Source organism: Sarcophilus harrisii, chromosome 1 (genome assembly GCF_902635505.1).
Source record: "Sarcophilus harrisii chromosome 1, mSarHar1.11, whole genome shotgun sequence".
Classification (NCBI taxonomy): Eukaryota; Metazoa; Chordata; class Mammalia; order Dasyuromorphia; family Dasyuridae; genus Sarcophilus; species Sarcophilus harrisii.
Window position 1 is genome coordinate 660621552 of NC_045426.1, and position 20742 is coordinate 660642293.

Consider the following 20742-nt stretch of genomic DNA (forward strand, 5'->3'; position numbering starts at 1 on the left):
CTTCTTTTGAAAACTGCCAGGAAAAGTGAACTTTTAGTAACAGAATTAATATGCTATATTTCAAAGGCATTATAAATTCAGAATTCTAGAGGAAACCCAATCCCATATGGCTGAAATAAAATTAAAACAACTGCAAATCCAAATAAAATAACCTCAGTTTGAACTTGCTCTTGGACTTCTCTGAGGTTGGAATTAGAGAAGTTGAGTGAATAAGAAGAGACTTAGTTTACTTTCCCTTTATTCCTGAAGTATGGAGAAGAATGGGGAAAACTGATGACAGAAAAAGGCATCATACTTACCACTGGGTGGCTTGGGTCGGGGAGGAACATTTTTCTTCGGTGGCAGAGCAGGAGTGTCCTGTTTACTTTTAAAAGGGTCCTCTGAGAATCCCACCCCTCCAAAAGAGGAGGTGAAAGGGTCAGAAGGGGTGGACTGCAGAAATGGAAATGAAAGGGAGATAGAGAAAAGCAATTCAAATAAAGATTATGAAGATCAATCATACACGTAATCAGTTCTTTACTGATCCCCTCTTAAGGGAGACCCAGGCCATTGGACTGAGTCTGTTTGTTGTTTCCACATGGCTGTCATTCAAGGTTCCTGAAGGGGAGTAAGTCCTAGAAGCCTTTCCATATCTGTAAACTATGCTGAGCACATGGTAAGGTCATAATAAATGTTGAATATTTGCTGTTGAATAATGAAAGGCTGAAGAGGCCTGTCCAAACGCTATTGAAACTGCTTGCTCTACTAGCAATATCTATATTGCCAACTTCAATGGTCATTTCTTGATTATTCTTTTCCCAGGCCATCCAGTTCCTGACCGTAGTCACCAAGTACTACTCTGGCCTTCCTCTTATCTGGTTAACCATTTTTCTCAATCAGCAGCAGGACTGGGGAGCTCTTTTCTCTCACAAACAAGTGGGCACCACAGGGATTGTGTTGGATTCAACAAAACAAGGAAGTATTTTCCCTGTCTTCAAGGAGATTATACTTTGAGAATTCCTGAATGAATTAGAATCACAACTTTGTTGTGTGACAGGTCGCGTTCAACACAGCTGTTAAGGAAACCTTTACTAATGCAGACGTCAGACCCCCAGATCTCTGCTCAAAAATTTTCAATGGCTCCTAACAGCCTTGGGGATAAAATACAAACCCCTTGGCCTGTCATTCAAGGTTCTTCGGTACTTGACTAATTCTGGTCTGCTTTTCTAGCCCCACTTTACACAACTATCATGCTTGCTTGTTGGAATCTTCCAAGTCTGCCCTCAGTGAATGGGTTAGAGCAGTGGCAGTGAAAGAAAGACAAAGGAGCACTATAGAATTACAATCGAAAAGAACTAGGTTTGCTGCAGGGATTGTTCAGTTAATATTCCACAGTGTTAAAATCATTAAGTATATATTTTTATCAGGTTTCTTGATATTTAAATGTCAACTTTTTTCCTGCAGTATATTGCTAAGCTTTTCAAATGATATTTTAATATAACAAAATTTAGAATAAAACAGTTTAAAGTCACTTCCAGGTTGACATGAGAATATTCTATTCTGTCCCTTTCCAGAACTTTTCTATGATGTGGATAAGGGCACTAAAATTCTAGTTCTTTTGCTGTTTGATGTAAATGTTCTTTTTAAAAATAAATGATAAGGGCAGCTAGTGAATAGAATAATGAGCCTGAAGTCAGGAGGACCTAAGTTCAAATCTATTTGACACTAGCTACCTGAGCAATTCACTTAACCCCAACTGTCTCTCACCCACCTCTCCCCAGCAAAAGAAGAAGGTCCTTTATACAGACTATGAACCAAAATCTTCCCAACCTCTAGAATCTCTTGCTATCACAAGTTGCCTATCTCCTTATTGCAAGTTTTTCTTCTTTCAAAGTTGTCTTTATTTTTCATTTAATTATTCAACAGACATTCATAAGTATTTCTGCTAAATATGCTAAGGAAATATATTAGGAATTACTTGCCAAGAAATAATTCTTAATCTAAAAGAATTTATAATCTATTAAAAGAATGTACTATAGCTATTTATCTGTGTGTTTACAAGACAGAACATATTAATTGACAAAAGAGATTTAAGAGTAAATTGTTCTCAAAGTTGAAAGGGAAGTTTTAATGTGAGGAAGTAGATGAGAAATCATGGAAGACTTCATGGAAGAGGTAGCATATGAGGATTTCATATCTAAACTGGGCCTCAGAGGAAAAACAGGGTTTGATACCATTTAAACTTGATATCACCTAAATAAAAATGCTGTGTACTAGAGTGGGAGTAGGGAGAAGTTGGTTGAAATGGGATACATAATATCCACAGTCTAGCAGATATCCTAGGAATGTCTTTAGATAAAATATGGTCCCGATTACAAAGACAACAAGGAATCCAAGACCATATCCAGCAAAAGGAGATGCATGTGCCCTAGGTATAGGTAATGGGGGAACACACCATACACCTATAAGGGGAGTATACACAGAAATGAGGAGATATTTTCTTTTTATTTAGCTTTTCACAATCTCCCTAATTTGAAGTGATCTTTTCCTCTCAAATTTTCCTAAAGCAATTTATTTGGCTTTCTTTCATTTTCCTACAATATTTTTACTCATATTACACTGACTTCTGCTCATGTCATAGTCTCACAATGGCACCTATTCTCAAGGAGCTTTCCTTTTATAACCTATTTTTATCATACCCAGTATAGAGCATAATGATGTGAACAGAGACAGTTCTGATAAAGTTCAATAGAAAAAGCTATTTTCATCATAGTTATTGTTTTAATTATTTTATATAGATGTAGATATCCTATCAGTATCTAATACAGTATTCTATTCAAAGTAGGTGCTCAACAGAGATCAATCAAGCTATTTGATTGACTCTTCAATCTCAAAGAACTCAAACTACAGACTTCTGGACCTGCCATAAGGTTAAGTGATCTCTTATTCAGGGCCAAAAGGATCACTGCATTACAATTTCTAATTTAATTTAAGCCTAAAGTAAAGCTTCTAATTTTTAGAAGTTCAGGAAAACCACTTTGGCTTTTAAAAATGCTCTTTAAAAATAAAGAATAGACAACTATTTTATTCATTTAAATTTTTCAAAAATGATACTTAATCAGAATAAATAGTTTTGGCTTATCTTAAAGTGCTCCACGAGTCAAGAATTAAAATTGAAAAGTACAACCAGGCCAAGTAATTCAATTGATTCTTTCTTACATCATTCAACAAAGTTAATAAGCATTTAATGTGCAAGGCATGTTTCCACTTTGTTTTAACAAGTTCATGTGACAAAAAATAGTGGGGAAATTGGAAAGCAGTTTGACAAAAACTGGGTTTAGATTAGCATCTTACACCACATGCCTCGAGAACTTCCAAATGAATTCTTGATTTAAATCTAAAAGATCACATTATCAAAAAAATTTAGGAAAACTGGAGACAGCTTTCACAACTATGGATAACAAAAAATTCTTTTTTATAAATATCTTTTGTTTTCATATCATTTTAAATTCTGAATAAACTTTCTTATATCCTGCCCATTGAGCTATCCTATGTAACAACAACAAATTTGAGAAGGAAAAAATGTAATTCAGCAAAACTAAGCAAAAGTGAAAGAATCTCACCAAACAAGGGTTATGGGAGATCCAAAAAGATATAACACAATTTCAATTACATGAACTGAATAAGTTTTACAATTATAAAATCAACATAAATAATATAAGAAAGGTAACTCAATTAGGAAAACACCTTTGTATCAAATATCTTTCGCAAGGGCATCGTATATAGAGAATTAATACAAATATAAAATATCAAGAGCAAGTGATCAAATTAATATGGACTAGTTTTCAAAAGAAGAAATGCAAATTTCACAACTCTAAGAAACTGCTCTAAAACACCAATAAGGGAAATAAGTAGAAACTAAAATTACTCTGAGGTTCCAAGTCACAACTAGCATACTGGCAAAGATGACAAAAACAGAAATAGCATAGGGATATATCAATACGTTATTGAGGAAATTCTGAAATTCTGTAATTTAGAATTATATTGGGGCAGTTAGGTGGCACAGTGGATAGAGCACCAGCCCTGAAATCAGGAGGACCCGAGTTCAAATTTGATCTCAGACACTTAACACTTCCTAACTGTGTGACCCTGGGCAAGTCATTTAACCCCAACTGCTTCAGGAAAAAACAAACAAAATTAGAATTATATTAAAAATTTTCTAGTAACCACACTCTTTAACACAGAGCTATCTCTACTACACATATATATTAAAGTGGTGAAAGACAAAAATATTCCATACATTTCAAAATGTTCATAGCAACTCCTGTTATAGTATTAGCAAATCAATCAATTAACATGTTTTCATCAAGCAATAGGTTCACTCTGACACTACTGATCACCATCTACTCCCTAATACTCACCTCTTGGAATAGCCAGATCTGCTTTCAGCCTAGACCCATAATCAATATTAAGAGAAAGAAGGCTTACCTCTACCAGCAACAATTGCTAGCCCACTACTACCAACAATTAGATAGGCAGCAAATCCTAAATGAGTGGTATCAAATTCAGAGAATCCCTGTAGTTGCAAGGGACATTATCTATATAATAATGTGTGTGTGTGTGTGTGTGTATGTATGTGTATATATATATATATATATATATATATACACACACACACACAACATATATGATATATATATATATATATATATATGTTGTTGTTGTTGTTGTTAAATTTATCCCAATTACATTTTAATCTGGTTCAGAGCCACATTGGGGTTTTTTGAATTTGACACTTTAGTCCTAAACCATTTGTCTTATTTTCCTACCCAATTCTCACAGCCATTATCTGGGGAAACAAGTCCACTGAATAAAAAGCCAGCCAACTTTCTTAAATGCCACACACACACACACACACACACACGGAAGGCAAGCCAGCCTACTGAAGCAACAAGGTAATCTGAGGGAAAGAGCATTTGTCTCAAGAAAGTCAGACCACCAGCACCACCACCTTAACCACTATCTTCCCCACTCAGATCCTGATGGAGACAGCCCAGGATCCTGAAATCAACAGTCTTGGGAGGAACAGTGCTTCCAGCCCAGTGCTGGTAAAGAAAAGCTATCCCTTAAAAGAATCGGTCTGGGAACTGCTTCTTCAAGTGCATTCTTAGTTAAGAGTTCCTAAAGATCCAAAAAAAGAAAACTGTCACCAAAGTCCCTGGCATTTTCTAATGGTTCATCAGAAATTAATATCATTTTATCAGCAAAGTGAAATTAAAGAGGCATTAACATATGCTTTGCCACCACATCCTAAGGACTATAGGATTTTTCCATCTGACTTGTAGCTAAACCTTCCATATGCAGTCTCTTCCCTTAGAATGTAAGCTGAAAAGGCAGGCTCTTATTTTTCTATTTATACTACCAAGACTTAACAGAGTTCTTTGCATAAAGTGCTTAATAAATGCTGCATTCATTCATTCATTCTCTATATTTTCTTGATATTGCTCTCTCCTGGTTCTTCTCTTGTGTGTTTGACCACTTCTTTGACTTCTTTTTTAGATATTCATCCATGTCATTCCCACTAACCATGGATGTCCTTCAATAATTCTTCTCCCTCCCATTACTGTGATTTCAATTATCTTCTCTATCCAGATGATTCTCAGATCTAATTATCAAGCCCTAAACTCTCTCCAGATTTTCAAACTTCAATTGCTATTAAACATCTCTCACTGGATATTCCATAGATATCTTAAACTCAGTATGTTTTAAACTTCATTCATTATCTTTCCCTCAAAATCCTTACCTCTTCCTAACTTCCATATTACCACTGAGTGCATTATCATCTTTCCAGTAACTCAGACTCATAAGCTAAGGGTCAACCTCAACTCCAAACTGTCATTCCCCATATCCGATCTGCCAACAAGTCTTATTATTTCTCCCTTTGCTGTACTTCCTGTATTTACTCCCTTCTCTCTTCTAACACTGCCATCAGTCTGATACAGGCCCTCTCATACTTGGACTACAATAGCCAGCTAATTAGTCCTGCTTCAAATGGCTACCACTCAGTTGTCCGCCTGATCTTCCTAAAGCACAGGTCTGATCCTGTCATCCCTCCATTAAATAAACTCCAGTGGCTCCTTAAAAGGTTCAAATATAAAATCTTCCTTGTGACTTTTAAAGTTCTTCATAACCTAGCTCTTACCTACCTTTCCACTCTTCTACCTTTAGCAGGCACTGTCTTTTGCTTTTCTTTGTGATAGTCCCTGGCACATAGTAGACACAATCTTTACTGATTTACTTTACTCCCCTCCAGTATTCCACAGTCCAATGACACTGGCCTCTTTGCATACAATATTCTATCTCTCAAATCCAAGTGGCTGTCCTTTAAATCTAATATGTTTCCCCTCCACATCTGCACCCAGATTCCTCTAAATTCCTTCACATCTCAGCCAAAAAGCCTTCTTCTGCAAGGCTAAGTCCTCATAAACTCAGTACCTTCTCTCTTGTTGATTATCTCCAGTTGATCCTGTATATATCTTACTTTTACATAGTTGTTTATATGTTGTCTCCTTCATTAGACTAGAATTAGACTGGAACTATGTTTTTGCCTTTCTCTGTATCCTGGACACTTAACACAGTGTCTAGTACAGAATAGTTGGTTAATAAGTGTTTGTTGTCTTGACTTGGACTTGGTAGAGAATCAGTAGAGAAAGAATGTGACATCTGAACAGAGCAGAATATTTCAAACTCAGAAACAAGGGACTAATAAACCATAAAAACTAACTTAGAAAATCATATAACATTGTCTACATTCTACTATATTGTTATTTATTATGTTAAATATTTAGCAATGACATTTTTATTTGGTTTGCAGCCACTTGAGAATGCTGAGGCAGCACACCACAGAGGTTTGACACCTATGTTCTAAATGGAGCTTTTCCTGATCTCCCTGCACTCCACAAACAAGCCATTGATGCATTCCCTTTCCAAGCAGCTGTATATATTTTGTGAATATTTTACATAAATTTAAATGCGTCCATTTTGTCTTCCCCAATAGATTGCAGGCCCACAGATTAATTTTTTTCTGGGCCTTCCCAGGGCTGACCTTAATAATTAGCATAAAATTGGTGCTTAATATATCTTGACTGTTAGCTCCCTATTGGCCATTTTTATTATGTCCTATCCAATTTACCATCATTCTTATTGGCAGAGAAAACAAGAAAAAAAGTAGTGTACCTCAACTTTCTTTTTATCCTCAGTTGACTTCAATCCATCTGTAATGAGCAAAGATCCTATCCCTTCTGATCCATTTTTTTCCTAACATAAATTTTATTTATTTTTGTAAATGTCAATGTTACATATTTTATTTTTAATCAAGTACTTCTTTGAAACCTCATTAATCCATGAGTGACAGAAATAAGATATTAGGCATGAAATGAGAATATAAAATACATGATAAGTAGAAAGGCAATCAGTGCTTCACTCTAGCAAGATGACCATCAACTGACGAGCCTTCAAAACAAAAATGCTCCAAGTCATTATTAATCAGAAAAATGCAAATTAAGACAACTCTGAGATACCACTTCACACCTGTCAGACTGGCTAGAATAACAGCGAAAAATAATGAGGAATGTTGGAGGGGATATGGGAAAACTGGACACTAATACATTGCTGGTGGAATTGTGACTATATCCAGCCATTCTGGAGAGCAATTTGGAACTATGCTCAAAAAGTTATCAAACTGTGCATACCCTTTGATCCAGCAGTGTTACTACTGGGCTTAGATCTTAAAGAAGGGAAAGGGACCTATATGAACAAGGATGTTTGTGGCAGCCCTCTTGGTAGTGGCCAGAAACTGGAAACTGAGTGGATGCCCCTCAATTGGAGAATGGCTGAATAAATTGTGGTATATGAATATTATGGAATATTATTGTTCTGTAAGAAATGACCAGCAGGATGATTTCAGAAAGGCCTGGAGAGACTTACATGTACTGATGCTGAGTGAAATGAGCAGGACCAGATCATTATATACTTTAACAACAATACTATATGATGATCAATTCTGATGGACGTGGCCCTCTTCAACAATGAGATGAAACAAATCAGCTCCAATAGAACAGTAATGAATTGAACCAGTTATACCCAGCAAAAGAACTCAGGGAAATGAGTGTGAACCACTATATAGAATTCCCAATCCTTCTATTTTTGTCCACTTGCATTTTTTATTTCCTTCACAGTTTAATTGTACATTATTTCAAAGTCTGATTCTTCTTGTGCAGCAAAATAAGTGTATGGACATGTATACATATATTGTATTTAACATATACTTTAACATATTTAACATGTATTGGTCTACCTGTCATCTGGGGGAAGGGGTGGGGGGAAGGAGAGAAAAATTGGAACAAAAGGTTTTGCAACTGTCAATGCTGGAAAATTACCCATGCATATATCTTGTAAATAAAAAGCTATTAAAAATATAAAAAAAAAAATACTCTTCAAAACATCTCTTTTCCTCCTTTTAAAAACATATGATTCAAGTGACTTTTATTTCAGCTTGTAAACAATGAGTCAAAATGGACAATGAGGTAACCTATATATAGATTACATAGGATTAATTAAAAAACAACAGATAAAAACACAGTATTAAAGACAAATGGGGGTCAGCTAAGTGGTGCAGTGGGATAGAGCACCAGCCCTGAAGTCAGGAGGACCTGAGTTCAAATCTGATCTCAGACATTTAACACTTCCTAGCTGTGCGACTCTGGGCAAGTCACTTAACTCCAATTGCCTCAAGGGTAGGGGGGAAGACAAATAGAAATCAGTGTCCATTTTGGTCTCTAATATGGTTATAGCTGTCACCATAAAGCATCACAAACTAGGTAAAGCCAGGTTGGTGGTGGCTGTCAATAATTGCTTAAAAAAAAAAAAAGGAGTTCAAGAGATAGCCCAAAACAATTATTTTACAGCTGCTAAGTCTGAAATATGCTAAGCAACAGATATAGGACATATCTCAGCTCTTTTTTTCTGGTACAATATTAAATTCTGCAGCCCCATTTAAAGCCCAAACATTCATAGATCAATATCTTCCTACAATTCAACAATTATGACACAGCTAATACAACCACCACATCTTCAAAGAGATTGTTGATAGATGTATAAGAGAGAACTGGATGATCTCCACAAGGTGCTGTCTAAAACAAATAAATCTCATTAAGATATCTAGAAAATTAAAGTCAGTGCATTTGCACATGTACATACTTTCCCAGTTTTTATAAACAAAGGGGAAATACATACATATTTTTTATTTTAATTAATATTTTCCCCAGTTTCATTTGAAACAATTTTTACTTGTTTTTAAAACTTCTGAGTTCCAGATATTTTCCCTTAATCCTACTCCAACCCCCATCAAGAAACCACATTACACACATATATTTTTATGATTACTTTAAGACTTAATGAGATTTCCCATGTCCTTTATAATTCATCTTACAGTGAATGTTACAAAGTCTACTAACACGTAGGGGTCTTTATTCACAAAACTAAATACAACTAGCAGTAAGTAACTTAGGGATAACATTGGTACAAAATAAACTTGAGCCACAATAAGAAAAAGGAAAAAGACTGGCAATTAAAATATCACCTGTTTAAAGAAGAACTGAAGCTACTAACATGTCAGGCAAATCAAGCACCAAGATCATTCCTTGATCTCTTTCCCTACATTGCACTCAAAAATAGAACACAACTTGATTATTCTGGGATATGCAGGTGTCCATTGTTCTTTTGGTCTCAGCTGTCAATTATAAAAAGAATCAATCAAATTCTTCTGGTAAAGACATAAATTCAGTTATGAAAATGCTATCTTGATATTTAGCCATTTATATCTTTGTAGGATTTGGGAAGATAGGAATGCACCTTTCTCATGTTTTACTGTCATTCAAATAGTGCTTGAAGGATCCCATCTGAAGTACAAGGGAGGACAAGAAACAATCTCTCCTCAGGCCCACAGCCCTGCCCTTGACTCTAGTCCATGTAAATGGCCATTTCTTCTGTAGGACATTCCAGCACCGTTTTTCTTTCATAGACACTTCTGGTAATTGAGTATGGATTGCCTAACATATATTTTAAAATCCTTTCCATGGTTCTTTGTTTTCTCTATCAATCCCAATTCCCTCTGGGCTTCAGCACTATTGCCATTCCCCATAGGCCCTACTTTTTAAATTTTCCTTGTCTTTGTTTCCACCTTTTATTCATCTTAAAATCTAAAGTGGATTGGTAAATTGCAAGGAGAACTTCCATCAATCTCTCTGGGAAACTCTTTTTTTCTTCACATTAGAATAATTTTTCTTTGTACCTTTATAACTTCCCATCTCTCTTGGACTAATTTCCCCTGTAGCAGTCTTTAAGATCTTCTAAACTTTTTTGAAATAGGCTCTCTCAAGATCTAGAGTACATGTCATATGACTCCCAGCTTCCCTTTTCAAGAAGTAACAATTACAATAACATTAATGATATCAGTAACAACATTTATACTTTAATAGATAGCATCTAATAAATTCTTGTTGACTGCTGATTCACTGACAGAATACAAATCAAGTGAATGACATGGAAGGCAAAAATGTTAATGTTTGAGAAGGCTATACTTTGAGAAAAATAACATTCTGAACAGGGGACGCCATAGGGCCATTATATTCTGCCCTCATCAGAGCACATCTGGAGTAATGTTCCAGACACAACATTTTAAAGAGAGACACTAGAGGATATACATAAGAGGAAACCATGAGAGTATATTCTGAAAATGTACCTGAGACATTTAGTCTGACAAAGAAGACTTAGAGAAAGCATGATGTCTGTCTTCAAGCATCTTAAAAGCTATTAAGACTTGTTCTGCTTGGCTCAAGAAAGCTGTATTAATAGTGACAGAAGACTGGGGAGGGCAATACCATTTTACTCAGCTCTGATATGATCCTGTTTGGAGGACCATCTTCAGTTTGAGACACATTTTCAGAAGGACAATGATAAACTGAATAACACCCAGAAGAGACTCTGTAATCATGCAATAGAAGGACTGAGGAAATATTTGAAGGTGTATTCCATAGTAGAGTGATTAGACTTACTCTGTTTGGCCCCACTGAGCTGATCTGGAAGCAATGGGTAATAGTTGCAAAAAAAGCAAATTTAGGCTTACAGTGAAGAAAAGCTATGGGTTACCTTGGGAGGATTCTATTAGGATTCCACCTCACTGGAGATATTCAAGGTAAATACCCACTTGCTAGGGATATCAGAAAAGAAATTATTCAGTGAAGGATTTTAACTAGATGGTTTGTGAGGTCTCTTTTCAGCATCTAGATTCTGTTTTTCTATGTTTTCATCTTTGAATTGCCCAGGATTAAGCCTTTAACATAACAAGTGTTTAAAAACAGGTAAATGAACTGAATAAAGAAAATAAAGAGCAAAAGCACATAGCTGCAACATGAAAGTTGAAGCTTTGACTATCATGCAATTAGGAGTTAATGGAATAGTGGAAACAAAACATCAACATGTTGGAAATTAAATTTTCCATTAAACTGTCCAACTTTTCCCAGTTGAACACAATCCCACATTTGAACAGGAAGTGTGACTTTTTAAAAAAAAATTACAAATGCACATTTGTTCTCTAATCACTATTGTGGAAAACAGACAGAGAGAGAAAAGAAAAGTTTGAAATGGGACTGAACAGAACTTCAAAAAATGAAAATAACTCACTTTTAAAAATTCATTTCTTATACCTAGAATAGTTAACTTGTTACAATAAAAAAGGATACTAGGGGGCAGCTAGATGGCATAAGGGATAAAGTACCAGTCCTTTATCCATAAGGGATAAAGTCAGGAAGACCTGAGTTCAAATTTGGCCTCAGACACTTAACACTTTCTAACTCTGTGACCCTGGGCAAGTCACTTAACCCCAATTGCCTCAGCAAAAAAAAAAAAAAAAAAAAAAAAAAAAAAAAGGATACTGGAATGGAAATCAAGAGAATCAGAAGAAGGAATCTTAGTAGTTACCAAAGTCTGACTTTCAATCCCTTAAAAGAACTCTTTCTGTAAAATCTTATACTTTAACTTTTGAAATAAAGGATTTTTCCCTCAAAGAGATGCTAACTTCAGTTGTGCCACTTAGATAAGTCACTCAAATGCTTTGGGTCCTAATTTCCTCATTTCATTGAAAAATGAAGAGGTCAAACTACATGCTTACTAAGGTTTCTTTAAGCTCTAAATCCCTATGATTCTACTTCTATAGTCATAGTGGAGAATCTCCATACAGAGCAAGTGCACTTTGAAAATAACATTTTTTAAAAGGCTGCTTCTTTTGAAATTGCTGCCACCAAGTGGCAGAAATTCTTAAAATCAAATCCTGCAAAGGAAAAGGTATAATTTATGCAGAAAGAACTTCCTAATTTAAATTCCTACTCAATGTTTCTCTGTATTAGTGACCAGTTTAGTAAGTTAGAATCTGACTACATACCAGGCATAATCAATGCACTCATTTGTTATATTTAATTGCATATATATTAGAAAGGAAATCTTTTGAAGTAGAATTCATCACAGGGGAAGAGATAAAGAGGTTTTAAAAACAACAGCAGTAAAAACTTTTAAAATGCCAAGAATAAATTTCTAGTTTGCTCTTCTCTCCTCAGAGCATATAGATTCTAGAATCAAATGCAGAGTTAGAAAGGTGCTCAGTACCCTCTAACTCCTTGCTTAAATCAGGAAATCTGGGCTACCAATGTTCTCAACTGCAACCTGCTTTTTATCAGTGGAGATCTCCCTCTAGGAAAAGGCACATCAAAGTTTAAAGGGGGAAAAATGTTATTTCCTTGTTCTGTTTATTGGATTTTGCTAAACTTGGAGTCATAGAATAATTTCAATTTCAGAATAAAAGATTTTTCTTTTTTCACATATGGAAAAGACCTAAAGCATATCCTTTTGTTTCTCTTCCAATCTGTTTAAAAGGCTTTACTTTTCTTCTTTAGTGATGACTTTCTACCAGACAATCTATTGCAGGTGTTTGCTTATCTAAAAAACTGTAGGCTTTCCTGGAAATAATCAGCCACAATCACACCTCTGCTTATAGCCACAAGAGACAGAATACACATACCAGCTTTTGTTCCAATAGCTATCATAACTTAGTATAGGCACAAACGAGTTCAAAGTTTTTCATGTAGGCTTCTGCACAATGGAGAGGGGCTAAGAACAGAATAGTTACCATGACAATCGTCAGTAATGTTGACTGTCTCCAAACATCAGCACCAGCATTATCCAAGTTTATTAGTAAATCTGGGATTTTTATAGAACTAATGAATAATTTATTCAAATAGGTTCCAATAGAAACTGAATATGTGAAGCCCAATTCTTAGTTTTCTCCATAAAAAGGAGATCATGATCTAAATAATAGCCCTGTGAACACCAGGAATGGTACTTAAGGCCCCTTCCATACCAAAGCACATGGCTCTGCATACTGCCTATACCAAAAGCTTGTCTGTTGTAGTGTAGAATTTGCAGAGGCTAGGCTGTGTTAATAAGAGTGGCTGTGGAATTTCCACATACAAGTTCATTAGTAGGAACAATAACAACTCAACTTACAACTTGTAAGTAACAAAGGTATTTCCTCACAAGTATTAATATTTCTACTTTAGAAAAGGAAAAACAAACTTTTAAAGGAAGAAACTGACCAGTCTGTGATGACATGGCTTTGTGACTAGCAGAACCAGCATTTCCATGCCCTTTGCAAACTTGTCTTTCTAAAACCAACAACTACTTCATCTATTAATAAAAGGCTAGAGAACCTTTCCATCCAAGGTGGTTCAAGTATACTATGATTTTGCTTAGAGGAAAAAATACAGATTAAATGATTTCCAGTGGTCCTGTCTAGTCTAGTTTCTCTCAACATTTATTAAACTTCAATGACAAGATTTTTACTTTTAGAAAAATATAAAATTAAAAATTACGTAATTGTATCCCACATATTAAAATCAATGAAAGAACACTACCATTTTAGAGAAGAAAAGATGCTTCATTGAGCTGAGCTTACCTTTGACATCTGGCTGAAGTCCGCAAAACCCTCACTACTACTGAAGGCACCACTTCCAAAGGGGTCTAAGGTTCCAAAGGGATCTGTAAGTTGTACCAAGAAAACAATTTTGTTTATCTGTAAAATTTCTTCTGAGAAAAACTGAAAACCACAAGCTTTCTACCCTAAATATTCCACAAAGATAATTATAATCTAGTTATATTTATGTGCTCCTTAATGACAAATTAAAAAAGCATTTCCTGAAGAACAGTCTGAAAATTTCTACTTCAGTTAATCCATGACAGGTACCCCTTAAATATGGCTTTCAGCTATATCACAAGATTCTAGATGACTCTGAAAAAATATCTACATTTCAAACAAACCATAACTGTATTTAATTTTTTTTAATTGTATATTTTCTGCAAAAACTTAACTGATCACACTGAAAAATATAAACCATATTGGGAAAAAGGCAAAAGAGAAGAGAAACAGTTAAAGGGTAAACTTTTATCCATAAGATATGGCCTGAAAATTATTTAATGCCTTTTAGGCCTTTTTACTTGGTAGTAACTGGTCATGAATAATATGTCATAGTGATGTTCATACACATTATCTCTCTTTATGAACAAACTGAGCCTACCTCCCGGGCAGCTAAGCTGCCAAAAGTAAAGAGGAGTATTTAAAGAATCCTATTGGGGGCAGCTAGTTGGTGCAGTGGATAAATGCCCCAGCCCTGAAGTCAGGAAGACCCGAGTTCAAATATGGCCTCAGTCATTTAATACTTCCTAGCTATGTGACCCTGGGCAAGTCACTTAGCCCCAATTGCCTCAGGGGGGAAAAAATACTAGTCCAAGCCCTTGACCATTAACAATACAAATATCTCATTCAATCAAACACTGGACTTTCTGAAGAAAGGGAACTGAGGTAGCTAGGAGAAAAAGTCTTGGCAGGTCCAACAATATGCCTGAAGCAACAAGAAGGAAAAAAAAAATCTTATTACTATATTCTCAATAGCATATTTTCTTTTTGAAACCTGCTGCTTCTAACTGATAGGTATAATCAGATAGATGATGCTAACTATAAACTAATTCTCTAGCAAGGATCTTAAAAAAAATTGGTTAGAGGTTGCCGTCAACTTTCATAATCTTTATAAATATAAAAGACTGATAAAAAGATGCTACTGACAAAATAAAAGAAATACTTTTTAAAAAAATCTCTCCAATTGATGCATTGGTTAGCATTATAGCCCACTTACATAATTTTTTTAAAGGAATAAGAAAAGAAATTTTCCCTCTTACCTGTTCCTTTTGAAGAGATACTGGAGGATGAAAAAGGATCACTGACTTCAAAGGGATCAGGCTAAATGATACAAAAGGAAAAATGAAATGCAATTAGTGACTTTACATGCATGGAATAAAAACTTCCACTTGATAATTATGCAAAAATCACAAAACACACTTATCTGCTGGACATTTATTAAGTGCCTACTATATACAAAACACGTTCAAGATAAAAAGCTTAGATAAGACATTATCAATGTCTTCATGTCCTCTTGGAACAAAGTCTAGTATAAATGGGCAAACAACAAGAACTACATCTCCCAATTCTGGGCATTTTCACTGATTCTCCCCTGTTCCCGGAATATTCTTCTTCTTTTCCATCTCTTAGCTTCCTCCCTAGCAAATTCTAGCTAAAATTCTTCTTCTGCACAAATCCTTAGATCCCTAGTATTGCTAGTGTTTTCCTTCCATCTAGACCGTGATTGCATATGTTGTTTGCATGTGAACCCCTTAAAGCAAAAACTCTTTTTGGGGGGCTTTCTTCATATCTCCAGAGCTCAGCACAGAGCCTAGAATATATAGTAGATGCTTACCAAATGCCTGTTAATTGAATGAAACACAGAAAACTAGGATAAAATATACAAGATGCCCCAAAATATTTTGAGACAACCTTTATGAAAAATATATTAGATGATAAATGGTCAAAGGATATGAACACACAATTTTCAGATGATGAAATTAAAACTATTACTACTCACATGAAAGAGTGTTCCAAATCACTATTGATCAGAGAAATGCAAATTAAGACGACTCTGAGATACCACTATACACCTGTCAGATTGGCCAGAATGACAGGGAAAGATAATGCAGAATGTTGGAGGGTATGTGGGAAAACAGAGACACTGATACATTGTTGGTGGAATTGTGAATACATCCAGCCATTCTGGAGAGCAATTTGGAACTATGCCCAAAAAGTTATCAAACTGTGCATACCCTTCCTTTGATCCAGCAGTGTCTCTACTGGGCTTATACCCCAAAGAGATACTTAAAAAGGGAAAGGGACCTGTATGTGCCAAAATGTTTGTGGCAGCCCTGTTTGTAGTGGCCAGAAGCTGGAAAATGAATGGATGCCCATCAATTGGAGAATGGTTGAGTAAATTGTGGTATATGAATGTTATGGAATATTATTGTTCTGTAAGAAATGACCAACAGGACGAATACAGAGAGGATTGGCGAGACTTACATGAACTGATGCTGAGCGAAATGAGCAGAACCAGAAAATCATTATATACCTCAACAACGATACTGTATGAGGATGTATTCTGATGGAAGTGGATTTCTTCAACAAAGACAAGATCCAACTGAGTTTCAATTGATCAAGGATGGACAGAAGCAGCTACATCCAAAGAAAGAACACTAGGAAATGAATGTAAACTGCTTGCATTTTTGTTCTTCTTCCCGGGTTATTTATACCTTCTAAATCCAATTCTCCTTGAACAACAAGAAAACAGTTCGGTTCTGCACACATATATTATACCCAAGATCCACTGCAATCTATTTAACATGTATAGGACTGCTTGCCATCTTTGGGGAGAGGGCGGAGGGAGGGAGGGGAAAAATCAGAACAGAAGTGAGTGCAAGGGATAATGTTGTAAAAAACTACCCTGGCATAGGTTCTGTCAATAAAAAGTTATTTAAAAAAAAAAGAAAAGAAAAATATATTAGAAATCTGCAGAATCACATTATATGAGCACCATTACCTACAAGGGCTCAGAGAAGGCTTAATGTAGGTGGTGGCATTTAAGCTGTCTGATAAAAGATATATAGGAATTCAGCAGGCAAAGAAATAGATAGAAGACATTCTCAGATAATAGGAGAATGGCAAAAGTAAAGTCATAGGGACAAGAAAAGACAGCAAATACAAAATAGTTCAGTTTGTCTACACACACACACACACACACAAAAAAAAAAAAGACAACAGCACTTCCAAAACTCAAATTATACTACAAAGTAATAATGAAATCTATCTGGTACCAATTTTAAAAAGAAATTTTAAGATTAGTGGAACAGCTTAAATAAAAAAAGACTTGGAAACAAATGTATCTAAGAATACAAGTATCTTGAAGAAGAAAGCCTTAAGAACAGTTAGGAAAATGAGAAAGCAGTTTGGCAGAAATTAGGTTTAGACCACTAGCTTACATATAATCACAATAAGCTCAAAGTGTAAGCCATGGCTTAAATGTTCAGTTTTGTTACCCAAAATCAAGAGAGAACCAGATCAGGGACATAGCTATGAATGGGGGGAAGAGTTTCTTAACCAAATAATGAATGGAAAGAAATAATTCCCAAAGATGATCAACTATTCAAATGCATTTGTGATTTCATCAATTCAAACTTCCCAACAATACAAATCACAATCTATTCATGCCCATCATTCCTATCCAACTGTTGTACATGTTTTCCAAAAAACTAGCATCAAGGGATCTACCCCCTGGGTCCAAGAGGCCTTCCTTCTTTTCTTCTCACACTTACGCACACCAGTAGATCATTCAACCTTTCTCTTCTGTTATTCCTTATTCTTTCCATATGGACCAGCCCCACTTTTCTTCTAATGATATAACTAACTGCTGCCTCCTACTTCTTCAGAACTCCTCATTTATTGTATGCTACAATTTACTCACATCCACCTTCACCTCTTTACTGCCCTGAATATGAAACTTCATTTGTCAAAGGTAGCTATATTTTATATCTTGTTGTCATTAGCAGCACCTATAAAATATTAGTATTGCAAAGGTTGTTCCTTTTATGAAAAAAGCTTGAGGTTAGTAAAGGAGTCCTGCAATTTCCCTAAAGCAATCCAACCTGCTCTCCTTTTTCTACTCAACTCAGCTCAACTCATTGTTCATCATAGACATACACACAGAGCTCAATATGGTATCTATTCAAATGCGTGCTGAAATCCAAGCAACAGACATTCATTCGTTTGCTTTTTCCTCAATGGAAAAAAAGATGGAATAAAACTGTAAATCCTTTGATCCAGCAGTGTCATTACTGAGTCTATATCCCAAAGAGATCATAAGAGGAAAAAGGACTCACATGTGTAAAAATGTTTGTAGCAGCCCTTCTTGTGGTGTCAAGGAAGTAGAAATTGAGTGGATGCCCATCAGATGGGGAGTAGCTGAATAAGTTATGGTATATAAATGTAATGGAATATATTGTTTTATAAGAAATGATGAGCAGACTGATTTCAGAAAAACCTGGAAAGATGTACTAATGCTGACTGAACTGAGCAGAACCAGGAGAACATTATACATGGTAACAGCAAGATTATGTGATGATCAAGTAAGAGAGACTTAGTTTTTCTCAGCAATGCAGTGATTTAAGGCAATTTTACAGATTTGGGATGGAAAATACCATCTGCATCCAAAGAGAGAACTGTGGAGATGAATGTGGATCAAAACATAGATTTTCACTTTTTTGTTTGTTATTGTTTGCTTTCTCATGAGGTTTTTCCTCTTTTGGTCTGATTTTTCTTGCATAAAATGTCAAATATGGAAACAGGCTTTAAAAAGTGTGTACATGTAGAATCTCTATCAGACTGCTTGCTGTCTTGGGGAATGAAGAAGTTAGGGAGGAAGGGAGGAAAATTTGGAACTCAAAATCTTACAAAAATGAATGTTGAAAACTATCTTTACAAGTATTTGGAAAAATAAAATACTATTGAGGAAAAAAAAAAAAGAGAGATGGAGATATGAAACTCCTTTGAGTGATTACAGTTCTCTTCCAGGGGGCACTTCAATGTTTTGGGGCTTTATGCAATCAACATAATAACATCTGCACATAGGAGTTAAAATAATTCACTATTGATGAAGCAGAAAAATAATCCAACTATCTTAGAAGACATTTCAAAAGACACTAAAGAAACTAAGAGGTCCACTCCCTTTGACTTCAGTCACCTCCCATATTTATTAGTGGATATATATATGTGTGTGTGTATATATTTTCTGAGTCTGTTTCCTTATCTGTGAAATAGGGCTAATATTATCCATAGGATTACTGTGAGATTCAAATATAAAAATGTAAAGTACTTTCAAATCTTAAAAGTCCTATATAAATGAAAATTATTAATATCAAGACAAGTTTAACTTAATACATAAAGATTAACCTAGCTTCAAAATAAGAAAAGACTGGAAGCAAGAGACATGAGAAGCAGAAAGACTTGTTAGGAAGCCACTTCAATAAACACGGTCAATGGTAACAAGGTCCTACATTAGGGTTGTGGTACTAGGAACAGAAAATATTACAGAATTAGAAACAAGAGGAATTAGTTATAACTTGGACATGAAAAGTGAGTTGGAAGCGATAGAGATACAGAAAATAAAACAATAAATGAAAGAAATTAAGGCAATAAAGTTTTTTGGGTTTTGGGTTTTTTTAACCAACTGAGGTTAAATGACTTGCCCAGGGTCACAAAGCTAGTACATGGTTAAGTGTCTGAGGCCAAATTTGAATTTGTGTCCTCCCAACTTCAAGACCAGTATTCTATCCACTGTGTCATCTAGCTAACCCTGACAATAAAATATTTTAAAAGTACCCAAGAGAAAACAAACAAACAAAAAAGTTCAAACGGGACCAAAAAAAAAAAAAAAATACAATGGCAATTTTGTGATTACCTTGTTAAATTTAGCATGTACTTTAAAAAAAAATACTTTAAACAAGTCAAACTGCACATAATAGAAGTTCATGGCTTTATATGCAAATCTCTTTTTGTTTTTGTTCTCTATATTAAAATGTTCATGTTTGTGATTATGTTTGAAATGAAAATTTTGTTCTTTAAAGTGAGGGGAGGAACACTGGAAAGGTCATGGTACTTACTGCTAGAAAGCAGTCAAAAGAAGGAACAGATTTAGAAGTTATAGAAAACTGAGTGATAGGTTCAACATAGGACATGTTGAGTTTGAGGTTATGGTGGGAGATCCAAATGGAGAGGTCTTGTAAACAGGAGGAGATATGAGTCTAGACCTAAAAAAAATAAATTTTTGAGTCACCTGTATTACAGTAGTAACTAAAAGTGAGGAATGAATTGAGAAGTGAGCAGTACAAAGATGAAAAGAGGTCAAAAACAGAATCATAGGGCACATTCTCTATAGGGTGTCAATAGGTCAAGAAACTATTGGAAACAGAGGAGTGGTAAAAGATAAAAGGATAACTTAGGAAAATGTGCTTTCTCTCAGATCAAGAGGTGAGAGAGAACCCAGATGCAGAAGCATCAAAAAGAATGAGGACTGAATTTTTTTGGTCAGGAGATAATTTGGGGACTGAGGAAAGGATTGCAAAAAGACTCCAAAACATGACAATTCTTTACAAAAGTTAAGCAGTACTGGTCCTTTAGAAGAAAAGTAAGAAAATATACCTTTTTCCCTTAATAAGAGAGGTAGG

The 20742-nt window shown here is 35.2% G+C and overlaps 1 protein-coding gene across 7 annotated transcripts in view; it reads right to left on the bottom strand.

Moving 5' to 3' along the window:
* Positions 1-20742, bottom strand: part of EPS15L1 (epidermal growth factor receptor pathway substrate 15 like 1) — a 110288-nt gene that overhangs the window by 31459 nt on the left and 58087 nt on the right. For 5 of the 7 annotated variants that reach the window (XM_031947955.1, XM_031947956.1, XM_031947959.1 and 2 more), the window contains exons 20-22: positions 15322-15382; positions 14045-14127; positions 300-432 (exon numbers count right to left, since the gene is read on the bottom strand). In XM_031947955.1, the coding sequence (XP_031803815.1) occupies positions 300-432; positions 14045-14127; positions 15322-15382 (277 nt within the window). The remainder of the gene's footprint in view (positions 1-299; positions 433-14044; positions 14128-15321; positions 15383-20742) is intronic. The other 2 variants (XM_031947958.1, XM_031947961.1) reach the window with 1 other exon arrangement.